We start from the raw sequence: 21,397 nt of genomic DNA, 5'->3' as shown, positions 1-21,397 counted from the left end.
TGCCATCCAGCCATCTCATCCTCTGTCGTCCCCTTCTCCTCCTGCCCCCAATCCCTCCCAGCATCAGAGTCTTTTCCAATGAGTCAACTCTTCACATGAGGTGCCCAAAGTACTGGAGTTTTAGCTTTAGCATCATTCCTTCCAAAGAAATGCCAGGGCTGATCTCCTTCAGAATGGACTGGTTGGATCTCCTTGCAGTCCAAGGGACTCTCAAGAGTCTTCTCCAACACCACACTTCAAAAGCATCAATTTTTCGGCGCTCAGCCTTCTTCACAGTCCAACTCTCACATCCATACATGACCACAGGAAAAACCATAGCCCTGACTAGACGAACCTTTGTTGGCAAAGTAATGTCTCTGCTTTTGAATATGCTGTCAAGGTTGGTCATAATTTTCCTTCCAAGGAGTAAGTGTCTTTTAATTTCATGGCTGCAGTCACCATCTGCAGTGATTTTGGAGCCCAGAAAAATAAAGTCTGACACAGTTTCCACTGTTTCCCCATCTATTTCCCATGAAGTGGTGGGACTGGATGCCATGATCTTCGTTTTCTGGATGCTGAGCTTTAAGCCAACTTTTTCACTCTCCACTTTCACTTTCATCAAGAGGCTTTTGAGTTCCTCTTCACTTTCTGCCATAAGGGTGGTGTCATCTGCATATCTGAGGTTACTGATATTTCTCCCGGCAATCTTGATTCCAGCTTGTGTTTCTTCCAGTCCAGCGTTTCATGATGTACTCTGCATATAAGTTAAATAAGCAGGGTGACAATATACAGCCTTGACAAACTCCTTTTCCTATTTGGAACCAGTCTGTTGTTCCATGTCCAGTTCTAACTGTTGCTTCCTGACCTGCATACAAATTTCTCAAGAGGCAGATCAGGTGGTCTGGTATTCCCATCTCTTTCAGAATTTTCCATAGATTATTGTGATCCACACAGTCAAAGGCTTTGGCATAGTCAATAAAGCAGAAATAGATGTTTTTCTGGAACTCTCTTGCTTTTTCTATGATCCAGCGGATGTTGGCAATTTGATCTCTGGTTCCTCTGCCTTTTCTAAAACCAGCTTGAACATCAGGAAGGTCACGGTTCACATATTGCTGAAGCGTGGCTTGGAGAATTTTGAGCATTACTCTACTAGCATGTGAGATGCAATTGTGTGATAGTTTGAGCATTCTTTGGCATTGCCTTTCTTTGGGATTGGAGTGAAAACGGACCTTTTCCAGTCCTGTGGCCACTGCTGAGTTTTCCAAATTTGCTGGCAGATTGAGTGCAGCACCATCTTTGAGGATTTGGAATAGCTCACCTGGAATTCCATCACCTCCACTAGCTTTGTTCGTAGTGATGCTTTCTAAGGCCCACTTGACTTCACATTCCAGGATGTCTGGCTCTAGGTCAGTGAGCACACCATCGTGATTATCTGGGTCATGAAGATCTTTTCTGTACAGTTCTTCTGTGTATTCTTGCCATCTCTTCTTAATATCTTCTGCTTCTGTTAGGTCCATACCATTTCTGTCCTTTATCGAGCCCATCTTTGCATGAAATGTTCCTTTGGTATCTCTGATTTTCTTGAAGAGATACCTAGTATTTCCCATTCTGTTGTTTTCCTCTATTTCTCTGCATTGATCGCTGAGGAAGGCTTTCTTATGTCTTCTTGCTATTCTTTGGAACTCTGCATTCAGATATTTATATCTTTCCTTTTCTCCTTTGCTTTTTGCTTCTCTTCTTTTCACAGCTATTTGTAAGGCCTCCCCAGACAGCCATTTTGCTTTTTTGCATTTCTTTTCTATGGGAATGGTCTTGATCCCTGTCTCCTGTACAATGTCACGAACCTCATTCCATAGTTCATCAGGCACTCTATCTATCAGATCTAGGCCCTTAAATCTATTTCTCACTTCCACTGTATAATCATAAGGGATTTGATTTAGGTCATACCTGAATGGTCTAGTGGTTTTCCCTACTTTCTTCAATTTCTGTCTGAATTTGGCAATAAGAAGTTCATGGTATGAGCCACAGTCAGCTCCTGGTCTTGTTTTTGTTGACTGTATAGAGCTTCTCCATTTTTGGCTGCAACGAATATAATCAATCTGATTTCAGTGTTGACCATCTGGTGATGTCCATGTATAGAGTCTTCTCTTGTGTTGTTGGAAGAGGGTGTTTGTTATGGCCAGTGCATTTTCTTGGCAAAACTCTGTTAGTCTTTGCCCTGCTTCATTCCGTATTCCAAGGCCAAATTTGCCTGTTACTCCAGGTGTTTCTTGACTTCCTACTTTTGCATTCCAGTCCCCTATAATGAAAAGGACATCTTTTTTGGGTGTTAGTTCTAAAAGGTCTTGTAGGTCTTCATAGAACTGTTCAACTTCAGCTTCTTCAGTGTTACTGGTTGGGGCATAGACTTGGATTACTGTGATATTGGATGGTTTGCCTTGGAAACGAACAGAGATCATTCTGTCGTTTTTGAGATTGCATCCAAGTACTGCATTTCGGACTCTTTTGTTGACCATGATGCCCACTCCATTTCTTCTGAGGGATTCCTGCCTGCAGTAGTAGATATAATGGTCATCTGAGTTAAATTCACCCATTCCAGTCCATTTCAGTTCGCTGATTCCTAGAATGTCGACATTCACTCTTGCTATCTCTTGTTTGACCACTTCCAATTTGCCTTGATTCATAGACCTGACATTCCAGGTTCCTATGCAATATTGCTCTTTACAGCATTGGACCTTGCTTCTATCACCAGTCACATCCACAGCTGGGTATTGTTTTTGCTTTGGCTCCATCCCTTCATTCTTTCTGGAGTTATTTCTCCACTGATCTCCAGTCGCATATTGGGCACCTACTTACCTGGGGAGTTTCTCTTTCAGTATCCTATCATTTTGCCTTTTCATACTGTTCATGGGGTTCTCAAGGCAAGAATACTGAAGTGGTTTGCCATTCCCTTCTCCAGTGGACCACTTTCTGCCAAATCTCTCCACCATGACCCGCCCATCTTGGGTTGCCCCACGGGTATGGCTTAGTTTCATTGAGTTAGACAAGGCTGTGGTCCTAGTGTGATAAGATTGACTAGTTTTCTCTGAGTATGGTTTCACTGTGTTTGCCCTCTGATGCCCTCTTGCAACACCTACCATCTTACTTGGGTTTCTTTTACCTTGGGCGTGGGGTATATCTTCATGGCTGCTCCAGCAAAGCGCAGCCATTTCTCCTTACCTTGGATGAGGGGTATCTCCTCACTGCCGCCCTGCGATACTGTGGTTTTTTCCCAGCTAGAGTGGATTCTTACCTTCTGTTTCCCTACTTGTCATTCCTGCCACCAGGGGGTGCAATGGCCATGATTTTGGAGTTCTGGATGTTTTAAAGTTTTATTTTGTCTTGTTTTATTTACTTTATGTTATTTTGGAATCAAGATTGCTGGGAGAAATATCAATAACCTCAGATATGCAGATGACACCACCCTTATGGCAGAAAGTGAAGAGGAACTCAAAAGCCTCTTGATGAAAGTGAAAGTGGAGAGTGAAAAAGTTGGCTTAAAGCTCAGCATCCAGAAAACGAAGATCATGGCATCCAGTCCCACCACTTCATGGGAAATAGATGGGGAAACAGTGGAAACAGTGTCAGACTTTATTTTTCTGGGCTCCAAAATCACTGCAGATGGTGACTGCAGCCATGAAATTAAAAGACGCTTACTCCTTGAAAGCAAAGTTATGACCAACCTTGATAGCATATTCAAAAGCAGAGACATTACTTTGCCAACAAAGGTTCGTCTAGTCAGGGCTATGGTTTTTCCTGTGGTCATGTATGGATGTGAGAGTTGGACTGTGAAGAAGGCTGAGCACCGAAAAATTGATGCTTTTGAAGTGTGGTGTTGGAGAAGACTCTTGAGAGTCCCTTGGACTGCAAGGAGATCCAACCAGTCCATTCTGAAGGAGATCAGCCCTGGCATTTCTTTGGAAGGAATGATGCTAAAGCTGAAACTCCAGTACTTTGGGCACCTCATGTGAAGAGCTGACTCATTGGAAAAGACTCTGATGCTGGGAGGGATTGGGGGCAAGAGGAGAAGGGGACAACAGAGGATGAGATGGCTGGATGGCATCACTGACTCGATGGATGTGAGTCTGAGTGAACTCCGGGAGTTGGTGATGGACAGGGAGGCCTGGCATGCTGCGATTCATGGGGTCACAAAGAGTCGGACAAGATTGAGCGACTGATCTGATCTGATCTGATGTTATTTTTAATTATACTGTCTATTTTATTTTTTGGTCTGAGGTTCCAGGTTTCACATATTGACTTTCTTAGAGCCATTTTTACGTAATTACATACCTTGCATTCATCACATAATTTTATTAAAAATTAAAATGATTTATTCAAATTACCAAGCAACTGCTATTTTTAAAGTTTCCAGTTTTCAGATCATAAAGGCATGACATTTAAAAAGAAATAGGTGTTACTTTAAAATCGGATATTATACAGAAAACATGAAAATTAATCATTCTTCATGACCCAGACTAATTCCTGTTAGTATTTTTATTCCTGTGTTCCTAATATTTCCTTCTTGTTTTTAATATCTGATTTACAATAATTGAATAGTTTTCTATCTCTCATCCTGAGTTGTACTCAGGTATTTTACTACATTTTTAACATTTCAAAATGTTTCATGATATTTATGATAAGCTATGATAGTTTTATATGTAGTTTTATTAATATATTTTAAAATATTATTTTTCTCTAATAACTTTCTAGATTAGTGGTCCAAAGAGTATGAATATTTTTAAGGTTCTTGAGTGAAATTATCAAATTGCTTTTCATAAAGTTGTATCTGTTTACATTAACTAGCAGTGAATAATTGCTCAATTTGGCACATTCTGGCCAACCGTATTACAGTTAAAAAGATAAGTCTGGCTACTTTGATAGGGAATTGTTCAATGTGAATTTATTTATTAAGGGTAGTAAATATTTTTGCATGTACTTCAAAGACATTTTGATGCCTTATTACACTGTCAGTTTATATCTTTTGAGCAGATGTTCTGAATGCTTGTCTTGACAATCAGCATGAGGTTTTCATTATTATACATAAAACAGATAACAAATAAGGATCTAATGATCCTTATTGCACTATGCAAGGAGTGCAAGGAGCTATGGTCAATATTTCATAACAATCTACAAGGGAAAAGAATCTGAAAAAAATTATACTTACATATGTGTATCTGAATCACTTTGCTGTACACTCAAAACTAACACAACTTTGTTAATCAACTGTGCTATGCTCAGTTGCTCAATTTGTGTCCAACTCTTTGCAATCCCAAGGACTTCAGCCCATCAGGCTCCTCTGTCCATGGAATTTTTCAGGCAAGAATACTAGAGTGGGTTGCCATTTCTTAACTTATATGCACAGTACATTGTGTGAAATGCTGGGCTGGATGAAGCACAAGCTGGAATCAAGACTGCCAGGAGACATATCAATAATCTCAAATATGCTGATGATACTACCTTAATGGCAGAAAATGAAAAGGAACTAAAGAGCTGCTTGATAAAGGTGAAAGAGGAGAGTGAAAAAACTGGCTTAAAACTCAACATTCAAAAAACAAAGGTCATGGTATCTGATCCCATCACTTCATGACAAACAGATGAGGAAACAATGGAAACTGACAGACTTTATTTTATTGGGCTCCAAAATCACTACAGATGGTGACTGCAGCCATGAAATTAAAAAAAACTTACTACTTGGAGGAAAAGCTATCACAAACCTAGACAGCATATTAAAAAGCTGAGACATTACTTTGCCAACAAAGCTATGGTTTTTCCAGTAGTCATATATGGATGTGAAAGCTGGACGGTTGAGTGCCAAAGAATTGATGCCTTTGAACTGTGGTGCTGGAGAAGACCCCTGAGAGTCCCATGGACAGCAAGGAGAGCAAACCAGTCAATCCTCAAAGAAATCAACCCTGAATATTCGTTGGAGGGACTGATGCTGAAGCTGAAGCTCCAATATTTTGGCCATCTGATGCAAAGAACCGACTCATTGGAAAAGACCCTGATGCTGGGAAAAATTGAAGGCAGAAGGAGAAGGGGATAACAGAGGATGAGATGGTTGGATGGCATCACCGACTCAACGGACATGAGTTTGAGCAAACTCCAGGAGATGGTGAAGGACAGGGAAGCCTGGCGTGCTGCAGTGCATGGGGGTCACAAAGAGTCGGGCACACCTGAGTGACTGAACAACTCCAGGGGATTATCCCAACCCAGGGACTGAACCTGTGTCTCCTGCCTCTCCTGCATTGGCAGGCAGATTCTTTACCACTGAGCCACCTAGGAAGCCCCAAAATAGTGTATTAGGAGGAGATGAATGCTATTGAAGAAAATTAAATCAGGGAAGTTGCAGAGGGAGGGTCAGGGGGGTCAGAGACACTTTCACTGAGAAGGTGATATTTGCCCAAAGACTCAAATGAGGGGAAGGAAGACTGTGAAGCTTCTAGTGGTGAGTGTGCCAGGCAGAGGGACCAGCAACAGCAAAGGCTCAGAGGTAGGGGTGTGTCTGGTACTCAGGTCCATAGTCTGGATGTTCAAAAGTAAAAACAAAACCAAATTGAGACCCTGTTCTTTAAGAGGTGAATTTTAAACGTTTGCTCATTTTGCTCCTTATTTTATACTTTCCATGTCTTTTCCCCCCAGTATTTTCTTGTGCTTTTGCTTTTGGCTTTCATCCTTTGTGGAGACTTATCTTACGATTTGTTTACACTGACTGATGGTTACATTTAGATTTTAGCTTATTTATCACATTAGGTGACTTTTAAACCATCTACTTATCAAAGCCAAGAACGGAGTGATAACTTTTGACCTCACTCTAGTGAAGCTGAGGAATTTTCTGCCTTTGTATCGTGTCCCTTGTTTTCATTCCCATTTTGGGGCTTGGTTCCCTGAATTTAGATCACAGGTTTAGAGGATGGTAATGATCTAGATCATCTAGATGCTGATGCTCAATCATCTTGATGCTGATGATTATTATATTATTATTAGCTTTTTTTTTTTAAGATATATTACCTTTTTTTTTTTACAATTTCTTTTGTTTTTTTTTTTTACTCACTTGAAAAGCTTTTATAACATCATTATAAATATTATTTAGACTTAATCCAATGAATAGTTTGTTTCAGAGCTCACAGGGATCCAGGATATAAAGAGTATAAAGAATAAAGTGCCTATTTGAGTTATTGAATTCTTAGCTTTGATTCATCTGTCAGCCAGCCAAAGTCTATCTCTGAATGTTGTTTTTAACCATGAAGATGCCCACATAGAATTTTTCTCTGTCCTCACATGCTTGAGAAAGCCTTCTAGTTGACTTCACAGAATATTATTTGATGGAGCATTTTGGGTTGAGTCATTTATTTTTTCATTTGACAATTATTTATTGAGAACCAACATGTTAGACATTGTTCTTTTTTCTTAAGCAAAATTCATACTGAACCATTGCATACAGAGAAATGTGCAGCTCTTAAGTGCATAACTCAATAAAACTTCACAAATGTATCATTTGATGATCAAAGAGGTCTTGTCTGAACAGAAGCTGTCTGATCTATACTTTCTGTTCTTCTGGACTTTGAAAATTTTACTCCATTATTTCCTGGTGTTTGATGTGGATAAGTCTGACATCAATATAATTTTGGTTCCTGATTTGGTATTTTATATTTTCCTCCTGGATGTAGGCTTATATCTTCTTTATTTTTAGAAATTCAGTTCAGTTCAGTTCAGTTCAGTCGCTCAGTCATGTTCGACTCTTTGCCACCCCATGAACCACAGCACGCAGGCTTCCCTGTCCATCACCAACTCTCGGAGTCCACCCAAACCCATGTCCATCGAGTCGGTGATGCCATCCAACCATCTCATCCTCTGTCATCCCCTTCTCCTCCCACCCCAAATCCCTCCAAGCATCAGGGTCTTTTCCAATGAGTCAGCTCTTCGCATCAGGTGCCCAAAGTATTGGAGTTTCAGCTTCAACATCAGTCCTTCCAATGAATACTCAGGACTGATTTCCTTTAGGTTGGACTGATTGGATCTCCTTGCTGTCCAAGGGACCCTCAAGAGTCTTCTCCAACACCACAGTTCAAAAGCATCAATTCTTTGGTGCTCAGCTTTCTTTATAGTCCAACTCTCACACCCATACCTGACCACTGGAAAAACCATAGCCTTGACTAAACGGACCTTTGTTGGCAGAGTAATGTCTCTGCTTTTTAATATGCTGTCTAGGTTGATCATAACTTTCCTTCCAAGCAATCACCATCTTCAGTGAGCCCAGAAAAATAAAGTCAGCCACTGTTTTTAGAAATTAAACAAGCTTAACATACTTGCAAGATATTTTACATTTAAAAAAATACTGAGATGGATGAAAATGGTCAGAAGGTACAAACTTCCAGTTACAAGATAAAGAAGTCCTGGAACTGTAATGCATAGCATGGTGATTATAGTAAATAACACTCTATTGTATATTTGAAAGTTGCTTAGAGAATAGATCTTAAAAGTTCTAATCCTAACCAAAAAAAGTTGTAACTATGTGTGATGATCGATTTAGCTAAATTTATTGTGGTAATCATCTTTTGATATATGCATATATCAAATTATTATGTTGTACCCTAAAATTTTCCCTTCTCCAAGGGATCTTCCTAACCCAGGGATTGGACCCAGGTCTCCCACATTGCAGGCAAATTCTTTACTAGCTGAGCCACAAGGGAAGCCTAAGAATACTAGACTGGGTAGCCTATCCCTTCTCCAGTGTATGTATCTTCCCAACCCAGGATTTGAACCAGGGTCTCTTGCATTGCAGGTGGATTCTTTACCAACTGAGCTATCAGGGGAGCCCATTGTGGTAATCATTTTATGATATATGCATATATCAAATTATTATGTTGTATACCCAAAACCGTCTAGTCAAAGCTATGGTTTTTCCAGTGGTCATGTATGGATGTGAGAGTTGGACTGTGAAGAAAGCTGAGTGCTGAAGAATTGATGCTTTTGAACTGTGGTGTTGGAGAAGACTCTTGAGAATCCCTTGGACTGCAAGGAGATCCAACCAGTCCATTCTAAAGGAGATCAGCCCTGGGTGTTCTTTGAAAGGAATGATGCTAAAACTGAAACTCCAGTACTTTGGCCACCTCATGTGAAGAGTTGACTCATTGGAAAAGACTCTGATGCTGGGAGAGATTGGGGGCAGGAGGAGAAGGGGACAACAGAGGATGAGATGGCTCGATGGCATCACCGACTCGACGGGCATGAGTTTGGGTAAACTCCAGGAGTTGGTGATGGACAAGGAGGCCTGGCGTGCTGCAATTCATGGGGTCACAAAGAGTCGGACATGACTGAGCAACTGAACTGAACTGAACTGATACCCAAAATGAACACAGTATTATATGTCAATTACGTCTCAATTTTTTAAAAAATAAAGGAAAATATCAGAATACCTAGAACTAAAAAACCAGAATTAAAAACAAGTATCTCACTGTTCCACTGCCTTTAACCCCCTCAAAATGTTAAGGATATTTCCACTGTCCCCCTAATGTCTCCCGCATTGGCAAGCAGATTCTTTACCACTGAGCCACTTGGGAAGCTGAAGAAGCTCTCTGGGGCTTCTTTAATAAGGGCACCAATCTCATTCAGAAAGGGCTCTACCCTCATGACCCCCCAATGGTCCTGTGTCCCAATTCCGTCACTTTGGGGGTTAGGATTTGAATTTTGGGGGGACACAAACATTCAGACCATACTGGCAGGGTATGAACAGAGGAAAGAGAGGGTGGTAAAGGCATCAAGACAGAGGGGCCATGACACAGGCACTGAGGGAAAGACAGCGTGGTGGTCACAGTGAGGACTTGATAATGGCAGGGTGAAACATCAAGTGGGAAGTCACATGAGATGAAAAACAGGGCAGGACCAGAGCCAGGTTATGTCTGATTGTGTCATGTCTGATTTTGTGCCACAGATAGATACTGGAGGATGGATTGAAGGGAAAGGAGCAACAGCAGCGACGACAGGCGGGATGCTGTTCCAATAGCAGGAGAGAAATGAGAAAAGATGAAGTCCTGAACCTGGGCAGGGGGAGGGTTAAGTGGGGAACTTTCAGGAAGTGAAACTTCATGAGTCTGGGGATGTGTGGGTGTCAGGAGTGAGAAAGAGGAAGAGGGGAGAGTCAGGGATGCCTCACAGATCTCCAGCAGAGGTGATGGGGTGAATGATGGTGCTAACCGAGGGAAATGAAGGGAAAATGAAAGTAATGCATATCAGGGGAGAAGAGGCTTGGAAAGCAACCATCTCTTCCCACTCTCAAAATTCCCAGGAATACAGTCTAGTGAGAAATCATGGTTTAGAACTGTGGTGGTATATGCCATTTTCTTGTCCTCCATCCCAAAGCAAAACACCAATTATTTTCACCACTACTATTCAAGGAAAACAAGAGAAATGAACAACAATACTTTAAGGAGAGGTTTTAAAGCAGAGACTGTGAGACAATTTTAGTAGTAGCTGCCAGTGAATCTCTTGTATGAAGACCATGATGGGAGACAGTCATGAGACTCAAGATCTCGGGGTGCAGAAGCATTGGAAGGACGTGGCTGGAGAAGATGACCTTGGGTTTGGAATTGGCAAAGAAGCAGAGAAAAGCCATGGTTCTCTGGGTGGGGCTGGAGTTCATAGGGAATAAAGTAGTGCAGAAGATGGTCTTTTGAGAAGCAGGGAGCCTGTGGGACCAGCTTGAGAATTGTCAAGGTTGCCCAGAAGTAGGGCAAGATGACATGCTTGGCCATGATGGGGAAATATAGTTATGACTTGAAACATGAAACTACTCTGGAATTGAATACAGTTTGGTTTTTATTTTACTTAGGCTGAACTTTTCTCATGCTTGAAGTTTGTTTTGCCCCAGTGGCTCTTTTCAGTGTCCTGGACTTCACTGAATTAGAGGCCAAGGGCTGGAGAGGCTGTTCTAGGGTTATGGCCTGAGAAGAGAGAAATGTTCTTTTCTAGGTCTCTGGTTGACATTAATCTTCAAAAGCAGCCAGAGCTCAGGGAGACACAGGCCATTCTAGTCTGAAAACAATGTTTTCTCCCAGAACTTCCTCCTTCCTGCCAAACCTCAGGTCCTATTTTGGGGAGGATCTTTTTTTTCCTCCTGTATGTTTTTTAGCAATGATATGTCATTTTCCCAAGGCCATTGTTTCTATTTGCTTAATTTGTTCCAGAGTGTATGTGTCCGTAGCACTGGATAATAGTATGAGGGTCTCCATCGTCTATTGTCTTTTTTTTTTTTTTTTAATATTTATTTGGCTGCTCCAGGTCTTAGTTGCAGAATGTGGGATCTTTAGTTACAGCACATGGGATCTAGTTCCCTGACCAGGGATTGAACCTGGGCCCCCTGCCTTGGGAGCGCAGAGTCTTAGCCACTGGACCACCAGGGAAATCCTTCTATTGTTTTGAAAAGAGTGAAACTGAGAATCTGGAATTGGGGTGGGTGGAGGGTATTGCTACTCAAAGGCATGCTTTGTTTTGTTCTATTGATAAATTTGCATACCGTTCTAAATAGGAAAGAGCTGACCTCTCTGAAGGGCTTCCTTGGTAGCTCAGCTGGTAAAGAATCCTCCTGTAAAGCAGGAGACTCCAGTTTGATTCCTGGGTCAGGAAGATCCCCTAGAGAATGGATAGGCTACCCAATCCAGTATTCCTGGGCTTCCCTGGTGGCTCAGGTAGTAAAGAATACGTCCGCAATGCGGGAGACCTGGTTTTATCCCTGAGTTGGGAAGATCCCTTGGAGAAGGGAACAGATACCCACTCCAGTATTCTGGCCTCTCTGAAGACATTTTAATGAGAAAAGAATAAAGAAGCAAATTTTTTCCCCAAACTTTATTATTACAAATTGTTTTTATGACAACAGTTTAATAGAGCAGTTAGACTTGCTGTCTCTCTTGTAATGCCTCAATAATTTACAAAATTAAGTTAATAAATATGAAACTAAATTTAGTCTCTTTTCAGCTGTGTTATGTACTCCAAACAGACAAGCAAGAGAAAATTCTATAGCCATATGTAGTACAAGCTCAGACATTTTCAACTGCTATTTAATCCTATCTAGGATTTCCCTAGGCAAAACAGATACTCATATATTTCACCTTTTTTCTAAAGACTAATGAAACATAAATAGATCCATAAATAGCTCATATAAATATAGGTTCTACCTTTTAAATAATAATATTCACAAATCTGGAAACTTGTCTTAAAAGAATAGAAAATAAAGCATGTAATACATTAAAGTGGAATCTTATGCCCCAAAGTTATTTCAGGGCTTATTAAATACATAAATGATGTTAGTTAGAAAAGGGGCTGGGTCTACTCTCCAGGAAACCTAACTAATTTGGGGAGTAGGGGTCAGGCAGAAAGCTCTTAAGCCAAATGGCGGACAATGGGGGTGACACAGGTACAGCCCACGGCCACCAGCATCTTCTCCAGCCGGAAGGAGTGAGGGCAGTGCTGAGACTCCCTTCGGAGGACCAGGATCTCTTGCTGGATGGTGACAGAGTTCATGTGATGGTCCACCTTCCCTTCAGCATTGATACAGCCTGAGTGGCTGCACTTGGCCTCCCAGATCACAGAGGGGTACCTCTCAGGGTCCTCATTGCGGCTGCAGGGGAGACAAAAGCCAGGAAGAAAGTGAATTCCTGGTAGAGCAGTAAGGAAATCAAACAGGAATAAGCAAAGGGAGGCAAATTGACATGATAGGCATTGCAAATTCTCTAAGTGCTATTAGTCTGGAAAACAAGCCATTTGGGAAAAACTTGGATTTGGAAGCCCATGAAATGTTATAGAAAAAAGAAACAATGATCAGCTTTCCCCAGGTTCTTTGAAGAATAAACAAAAGAAGACAGACTGAAACTACAGAAAGGATTTGTTTGTCATAAAGGATATCTTTTTAGGGTGCATTTGATAGATTAAAAAAACTAAGAGTCATCTAGAAACAAGATAGCTGCTAATCTGACTTAATGAAGTCTGTCTTTGAAACAAGAAAGGCATCCAAATTTATCTGACAACACACTGATGGAGCAGAGCCCACGGGTGACAGGAAGGGCTGGAAACAATATCTGAAGCCCCTCTGTAACTTTCCCTTCTCCCTCTCCTCTGGCTGAGAGAGTGATTGGACTTAGTTATTTGAACTATTCTTGGTAAGTAAGTAAGAAGAAAAGACCCTATAGACAAGTGAATCTGTAGGCTCCACATAACTGAGATCATTTGCCTGAAATCAAATTATCAAAATGCATTTTGTATTTGATCCATCATAGGGTCTAAAGGGGAGCCTGGTGGGCTACAGTCCATGGGATCACAAGAATCGGACACGACTTAGCGACTAAACCACCACCACCACTAGATGTATTAAAGACACAGCGAATGTCAGTCTGTTGGGGATGTAATTCAAGACTAAGTCAAAAAACGGTGAAACACCCAATGGAACACTTCTTCTACTGGGATTCAAGCTAATCCAGTAGCTAATCCACTTTTCCCAGTGCTAATATAACCAAGAAAACCACAAAAATCCCAGTTAATTGATTGTTGTTGTCAACAAACTCTACCAGGGTATTCTCTGGTAGCCCTGGGAAAGAGAATTCCAGTACTAATCTCCCATGCTAAATGTCTGTTTCTTTTTTTGGGTAAATAAACAATAGACTTGGGGTGTCATAAATATCAGAATGATGACCACCATTCATTTAAGTGGATTCTGGGGACATCGAGAACTCGTAGGCTAGGTGTTATGGATGGGCTGGGGAGAGCTGTGATCTATGAAAGAAATCTGTAGAAAGAAAATTGGAGAATCACTAGTTTGAACAATGGCTCTTCAAGGTTTGACAGGTGATTCTAAATGAGTAATATCACCCCCCTCAGATGATTTAACTGGCAGTCTGATGTGTTCTTCTGATGTAGAAGAATGCAGAGGTTTTATCTGGGGTGCTTACGTACTGGAGAGTCCAAGGTGAGGTGGAGCGCTTGTGATAATCGGTGGGCCTTCTGGAGTTTGTGCTCCGGTTAACGATGTTTAGGTTGACCCTCACATGCTGTGGGAAGTTCTTGTCCTCAGTAGGTGGGCAGCCTGGACTCTGTGGGATGATGACTCCTGCCTTCACAAGAGCCACCAGACTCAGAAGCAGTAGCAGTGACTGGATGGAGAGAGAGGTAGATTGGGTTAGTACTACAATGGTTTTTGTTAACACACTGTGGTGATGATTAAATTGCTGATAGTAGAGAACATTCTATGGTCCAGGACAATCTATACTAAATTTTCAAATATGTTAAGTGAAAAGCTGATGAGATGACTAAAGTGATATTAGGACCATGGCATTTCTACCAGTCTTGAACATTTTTTTTTTTTTTAAGTAGAAAAACCACATTATTCATTGGCTGACAGTAATTTTAGTGAAGATGGCAAGTCATCAATATATCAGTATATGCATCACTCTCAGGTCTTTGGAAGGGTAATGACCTTGATTTTCTAGGAAGAAATGCCCTTCTACACCATTGATATCTCCTCTTACATTTTGTGAAACATTGCATAAAAGGGAATGCACACCTTAGACATAAAGGGCTGTATAAAATCCATGTGGAATCAGTTAGAAATTCTGTTGGTACCACTGGCAAATGTCCAAGCCCAAACTCAACACCCTCTTATATTTTCTTAAGTATATTTCCCAGTTTTTCTAAATTTACATATATTGATTCTGTAATCAAATTGGGTTTCAAAAAAGACGCATGTATAACTTTAGATTAGAATTAAAAGGTCTCTGTTTTTAAAATATTGTTAAAGCATCTTTTTTGAAATCCAATTTGATTACAGAATCAATATATGTAAATTTGGAAAAGCTGGGAAACATACCTAAGAAAATAGGGTTAGTGTACCAAGACTATAGTATAATAATACAATAATGGAAAGAAGAGTCACTGCCAAAACATTAAATCTTCAAGGGTAGTGACCCATCTTATTTTGAATTAAAGAAAAACACTGTGGAAGAATTATATTAAATCCCTTGTACCCAGAGAAACAGATTTTCAATAAGCATTCTCTCTTACAGCACAATGTCACGTTGACACTTCTTGTGTGGTTTAGCCCCAGTCTAGCTATCTTTCAGTTTTAATCTCATCTTTCAAACTGATATGCACCAGTTCTTGAAAATGCTCAATAATGACAAATATCTATCAAGGGTTTCATTTCCCATCCTATATAGACTGTATTTCCATAGTTAGAATCCAGAATTTCATGCCCGCAGTCCAGAAATTGATCTGGCCTAAATCGAGAAGAGAATCACACATCAGTTCAGGACTCACCATAGATGAAGTTCTCATAGAAGCCATGGTAGTTCCTTCCAGTTCACTGTAGACAGATGAACTTGTGCTCGCTGTGAGATGGACAATGCGTAGTGCTATCGTCTCTCTTTTTATAGGGTTTTTCTCCTTTTGTGGTCGCTTGCGTTGGCGTGTCGGAGTGAGTTCAGGGGTGACACCATTTTGGTTAAAAGTTCCATCCCAAAATGAGGTCAAAGAAAAACCGCCCCTTCGTGACGGGTAATAATCTGCTTCTGAAGGATAATGGGAAGAACAGAAATCCATTTTTTAAAGACCATGTCCTCTCTTCATTCTTCAAGGAACTATGACTTGTCAGGGGCTGAGCTGAGACCGAGAAATTATTTATTTATGGGCAAGCATGAAGCTGCCATAAAAGATGTCCTCTCTTTTAACAGATCATAGGGAAATAAAAGTTTGGCATCACATTCAAACTTCTGACAGTTTTCTTCTGCCGTATGCCTTGATTTCCCATTCTATAGTGCTTTTCCTCACCAGATTTCCTAGCCAGGTGTGGTGGGCATCATTCCAGAAACTACTCAAGGTCTTGCCATATAAACAAACCAACAAAAGACCAATACATAATTTCGTGATGACAGGATATATTATTTCACTGATTTAACACCTGCTTTGTTCAACATCTACTCTGCCTGAGGAACAAATAACTAGATTTGAGAGACATGAGATTTACTATCAAAGACATGTCTAACACTGCATGTTACCAAGCAACTTCCTCAGGAGGAAGAAGGAATGAAGAAACATAGTCAGACAAAGAGAGGAGTTGAAAGTGGAGGTAGAGACTGCAGGAAGGTGGTGAGGGTAGAGAAAGGAAGGACAGCAAAGAGCAGACAATGATAACAACAAGAAAGGAGGGGAGAGATGGGGGATAAGAAGGAAAAAGAGAAGGAAATTGTTCCTCCTTCTTTTTCTCCACTCTCTAAGTAAGTGAACTTTGATTTCAGGTCCTTGAGAAAGGCTTCTCCTAGGGAATATTGACGTCTATCCCAAGGATGATAAAATGAGGGATGTAGATGTGGCTGGGGACATGTCACCCTCTCTCTGCCCCTTCTTTGCAGTGGGATGTTCTTCTGGCTAGACAGACCCTGACCAATCAGTGAGGAAGACCATGAACAGATGAATCTCAGGGGTAATGTTAGATGGATGATCTTGGTAGATTAAGCAGCTACAGATAGAAGAGGAAATGGGATGCAGCTTGCCCTGATTTCCTTGATTCTGCTGTTGACCTCACCACCTACCCTTGGAGACATGGAGTCAATGTGAGCTCCCCGTCCCTCCTCGACATGTGATCAGGTAGCCATCTTAGCAGCTACTGTGTCTCTCACATCTATTTCCTATTCCCAAACCTACTGCCATTCCTCTAACTCAGACTCTTACCCACTTGCATTGTTTTTTTTTTTAATTGAAGTATAGTTGATTTACAAGGCTGTTTTAATTTCTACTGTAAAGCAAAGTGATTCAACTATACATATATATACATTCTCCTTATATTCTTTTCCATTATGGTTTATTACAGGATGTTGAATATAGTTCCCTGTGCTATATAGTAGAACCTTGGTGTTTATCCATCCTACATACAATGGTTAGCATTTGCTAACCCCAGCTCCATTTCTTGCCCTCCCCCCACCCCACCACCTTGGCAGCCACATGTCTGTTTTCTACGTCTGTGAGTCTGTTTCTTTTCCATAGATGGGCTCATTTGTGTACTTGAACTGTTTTAATAGCCACATTTGCTCCTCCCAATTGCTGTCTTCTGCCCACCTTCGACATTCCTGCAATAACGATCTTCAAAGTATGGCTCTGATTGTGTCTTGTCTCACTTGGTTGTGTACAGAACAAAATGCAAACCCCTTCAGTTCAGTTCACTCAGTCATATCCCACTCTTCGTGACCCCATGGATCGTAGCACGTCAGGCCTCCCTGTCCATCACCAATTCCCAGAGCTTGCTCAGACTCATGTCTGTTGAGTCAGTGATGCCATCCAACCATCTCATCATCTGTCGTTCCCGTCTCCTCCTGCCTTCAATCTTTCCAAGCATCAGGATCTTTTCAAATGTTTGACTTAGTATTGAACATCCGCAAACTTTACAGTTTTACCCTCCACCACACTCCATGACTTAGACTCAGGAGTTCCTGATTATTCTCCTACAGATGGTCCCTGGATTAATGATGGTTTGACTTACAATTTTTTCAGCTTTGCAATGTGCAAAAGTGATATGTGTTCACTAGAAGCTGAACTTCAGATTTTGAATGTTGATCTTTTCCCAGGCTGGTGATATGTGGTGTTGTCTTCTCTTGTGATGCTGGGCAGTGGCAGCTCCCAGTCAGCCATGTAATCATGAGGGTGAACAACTGATATACTTACCACTGTCTGTACCCAGACAACCATTGTATTTTTCACTTTTAGCACATTATTTAGTCATTTATATGGGATATGCAATACTTTATTATAAAATGAACTTTGTGTTAGGTGATTTTGCCTAACTGTAGGCTAAAGTAAGTGTTCTGGGCACACTTAAACTAGGCAATGCTAAGCCATGATGCTTGGTGGGTTAAAGTGTATTAAATACATTCACATCAAGATGTTTTCAATTTATCAGGATGTAACCCCATCCTTTTTTTTTGGCCACACCTCTCAGTTTGTGGGATCTTAGTACCCCAAACAGGGCTTGAACCCATGCCCTCTGTAGTGAAAGTGTGGAGTCCTAACCACTGGATCACCAGAGAATTCCCTGTAATACCATCTTAAGTCAAGGGAGATCTGTAATGCCTGCACATTTTTCATTAGGTACTGTCTCTGAAATGCCCTTTCTCATCCTCAGTTTATATCAAAATTCTCCTTGTCCTTCCAGATCCAGTTCAAATGTATCTTTGGGGTCTGGAGGTCCCTCCTGATCACTACAGTTGGAACGAGCAGCTCCCACAACACGAGATTTTACCTACCTCTACAGTAACTTGTTATTTATTCTTTTGGTCACAACTGCGTGGCTTGTGGGATCTTTGTTCCCCAACCAGGGATTGAACCTGGGCCCTCTGCAGTGAGAATGCAGAGTCTTAACCACCAGAAAGCCAGGGAAGTCCTTGCTTCATTTTGTACTGTATTTTATTTGGCTGGGAAGAGTATGTTTAAGACAAATGTTTATTTCCAATTTAGATTTTATTGTCATCCTTCAAAGCCAGCGTGTTATTCTTTGTAACTTCCATGGTACCTCATGTGGGGCTTTATGCAACATAGGTCTTCACAGATTGCTTCTGTGTTGCTGGTTTCTCTCAGCTACACATCTGTCCGTGTATATTTTTAGTGTATCACCTGTCATTTGTTTGCATATCTGATTTTCCTGCTAGAAAGATATTAGTCTCTGTATTACTTTACATAGTATCTAGTAAATAGGAAGTGCTCAATATTTTGACTGAATTACAATATGAAGAATGTTTGGGTAGTTTGGAATCTTGACTATTCCTTTTGGGACCCAATTGCATCCCCATAACCATACTAAGCTAACACTTTGACTTTCTATCCTGATCATTTTGAAGGCAGTGTGGTAAGGTTGTGATCTGTTTTGGACCATCCTTAAATGGAGGATTTCTTGCTTCTGCTGTCTGGTAGGGATGAGGTCAAGGTGAATGTGTTTGTTGGCCAAAGCGGACAAACTGATTCTAGTTGTCCTGTCTGTGTCTGCCTCCTGTGTCAATGAAATACACCCTGTGTGCCCCTTTGCAATACCAACCCTTACTTTAACATAAGGATGGGAAGTAAAGTGAGTTTTCACAAAAGTATAAAAATGATCATTTTGAGGTGGTGATCGGGGCCGGTTGTGCTCTGTCTTGAGCAGCACAGATTTCTCAGATGCACACTTGAGCTGGAGAAAGAGTCAGAAGTAGAAAGATGGTGTGCAGAATGGGAAGGGTCGTTATCAACAGAGGCAGCTGGTTCAGGCTTATACCCTAGCCTGTTGAGACAGAAGGAATACTGGACTGGAAATTCATAGCTCAGGCAGTAAAGAACCTGCCTGCAATGCAGGAGACCCAGGTTCAATTCTTGGGTTGGGAAGATCCTCTGGAGAAGGAAATGACAACCCACTTCATATTCTTGCCTGGAGAATCCCATAGACAGAGGATCCTGGCAGGCTACAGTCCATGGGATCCTAGGAGTCGAACACGACTTCGTGACTAAACCACCAGAACACCCAATGAGAGAGCACTTTGGTTTTTGCTGTAGTTCTGCCATTAACTACCTATCCCTTTGGGTACTTCATGTCCTTGAGGCTCAGTTTCCCTTTTGATAAAATTAGTTTTTGCACCAGGTGATCTTTGTCTGAATTTTTAAAGAAAGAAAATAGTGGGAGAACAAATAGGGGCAGTAAATTAGGGGTGATGACTTCGCTTAGTGATTTTCTTCAGATTTATCAGTCCTGATTCTTGGAAGGCTGGGGAACAGGTACCCACAAGTAACCAGGAACTGCAACCTGGCTGTTGAGAGCTGGGTAAGGTGTGGGGAGGAGAAGCAGGTGGAGGCTGGGAGGCTGGCTTCCTGGGAGCCAAGCATGCTTTGGAAGAGATGGTCCTAGTGAAGTGTCTCTGGGCTTCTTGACTTAGGGAAATGATCTTCAAATCTCCTTGACTGTGTTACATTATCAAACAGCATTCCCTTCTACTTATAGTAGAGAATAACATTGGAGATGGAAGAATATATATTCCTTAAATTAAGACTGTCATTAAAAAATTAATTAAATAAATAATTTCTTGCTTAGGTGGTGGGGTTACCATGGAGATAATCACTATTGTCTTTTTTATTTCTACTCTAGCACCTTTTAAAATAAAAATAGCACTAATCTGAGTAGAAGAGGAGGCCCTGTGCCATCATTAATGATTTCTGTATCAGGTAAGGGTACTGGAGTCGGTTGCCATTGCTTTCTCCGATTACACCTTAAAGACAATGGCTACTCAAAGAAATGGGTGTCATGTTGTCTCATGGTGTTCATATCACCAGTAAGCCTCCTTTTCTCTTGATTTTCATTTACTATAGAGAGGATAATGAGTAGCTGCCAAGAATCTTTTTGGGTTTTGAATTTGTGGGCCAGCATACAAGAAGCAATGTCAGACACTTAATAGGAAGACATGGTTTTGAGGGAAGGGAATGTTTGCAGCAGAGTCATCTGGAGGGCCTTGGGGAATCAGTACAGTTGGGATTTAGCTGAGGTCCAGATTTAGATCCAGTTGTTCAAAATCTAGATCATCTAATTTTGAAGTATTAATAGTGTTATGTACCAGAGGCTCGGCTCTGAGGTTAAAGCTGATGTGTTTAAAGGATCACAACTTACTATATGTGAAATCACCATGGTTTTTTTTTAAATAAGAAAAATCAACCTTAATATCAGCCTGATAGTATCATTGCTCATCTCCAGAGCAAAGCTGTTAAGCATTCACTATGGCTGTGTTTCTGAGGCCTGTCCTGAATGATGAACTGTTGGGTGGGAATTCTGCAAGGGTAGGTGACAGACTTTCCCTGAAATCGCTGGTGGAGGAATTTCCCCCCTTATGTGACATGATAAATTGAAGGAGCTATTAATAGAGAGAAGCTCTAAATGAATCATTGTTAATGGACTGGTGAGGGCTGAGAGGTGAGAGGTAGAATCCTTTTCCAACATCTGGATTCTGTTTTTTCACCACTGGTCATTCTAACTCTTGCAGGGTTGTTGATGAAGATACGCTGTAAACAGCTCCTGTGAGTGACTAATTATCTTTCTTCTGCTATTCGTTTTTTGAAATTTTATTTTATTTTATTTTTTGCTATTCATTTTTGATGTTGCAAGAGCCTAGATCTAGCCCAGACCAGACTATTTTTACCTGATGGAGTCAGATCGCAAAACTCTTTGTACGTCTTTTTCTTTTTTTCCATTGGGATATAGTTGCTTTATAATGTTGTGTTAGTTTCTGCTGTACAATGAAGTGAATCAGCTATGTTTATACACATATCCCCTCTCTCATGGACCTCCTTTCCATCCCCCCCTGACCCCCTTTACCTAGGGTCACCACAGAGCACTGAG

General features: G+C 41.1%; 1 protein-coding gene and 1 non-coding gene across 2 annotated transcripts; both read right to left on the bottom strand.

Moving 5' to 3' along the window:
- Window positions 1-11,344: 11,344 nt before the first annotated feature.
- TRNAG-CCC lies at window positions 11,345-11,417 on the bottom strand. Its single transcript has one exon. It is a non-coding gene; the product is annotated as a tRNA-Gly (tRNA).
- A 477-nt stretch (window positions 11,418-11,894) lies between these two features.
- IL17A (interleukin 17A) lies at window positions 11,895-15,402 on the bottom strand. Its single transcript, XM_027525302.1, has 3 exons — window positions 15,319-15,402; window positions 13,960-14,156; window positions 11,895-12,631 (listed from the first exon to the last, which is right to left on the bottom strand). Exons 1-3 carry the CDS (start codon window positions 15,343-15,345, stop codon window positions 12,394-12,396), a joined length of 462 nt encoding a protein of 153 aa, XP_027381103.1. The 5' UTR covers window positions 15,346-15,402; the 3' UTR covers window positions 11,895-12,393.
- Window positions 15,403-21,397: the final 5,995 nt, after the last annotated feature.

Source organism: Bos indicus x Bos taurus, chromosome 23, assembly GCF_003369695.1.
Source record: "Bos indicus x Bos taurus breed Angus x Brahman F1 hybrid chromosome 23, Bos_hybrid_MaternalHap_v2.0, whole genome shotgun sequence".
Taxonomy (NCBI): Eukaryota; Metazoa; Chordata; class Mammalia; order Artiodactyla; family Bovidae; genus Bos; species Bos indicus x Bos taurus.
This window is presented reverse-complemented; position numbering and strand designations above follow the sequence as displayed.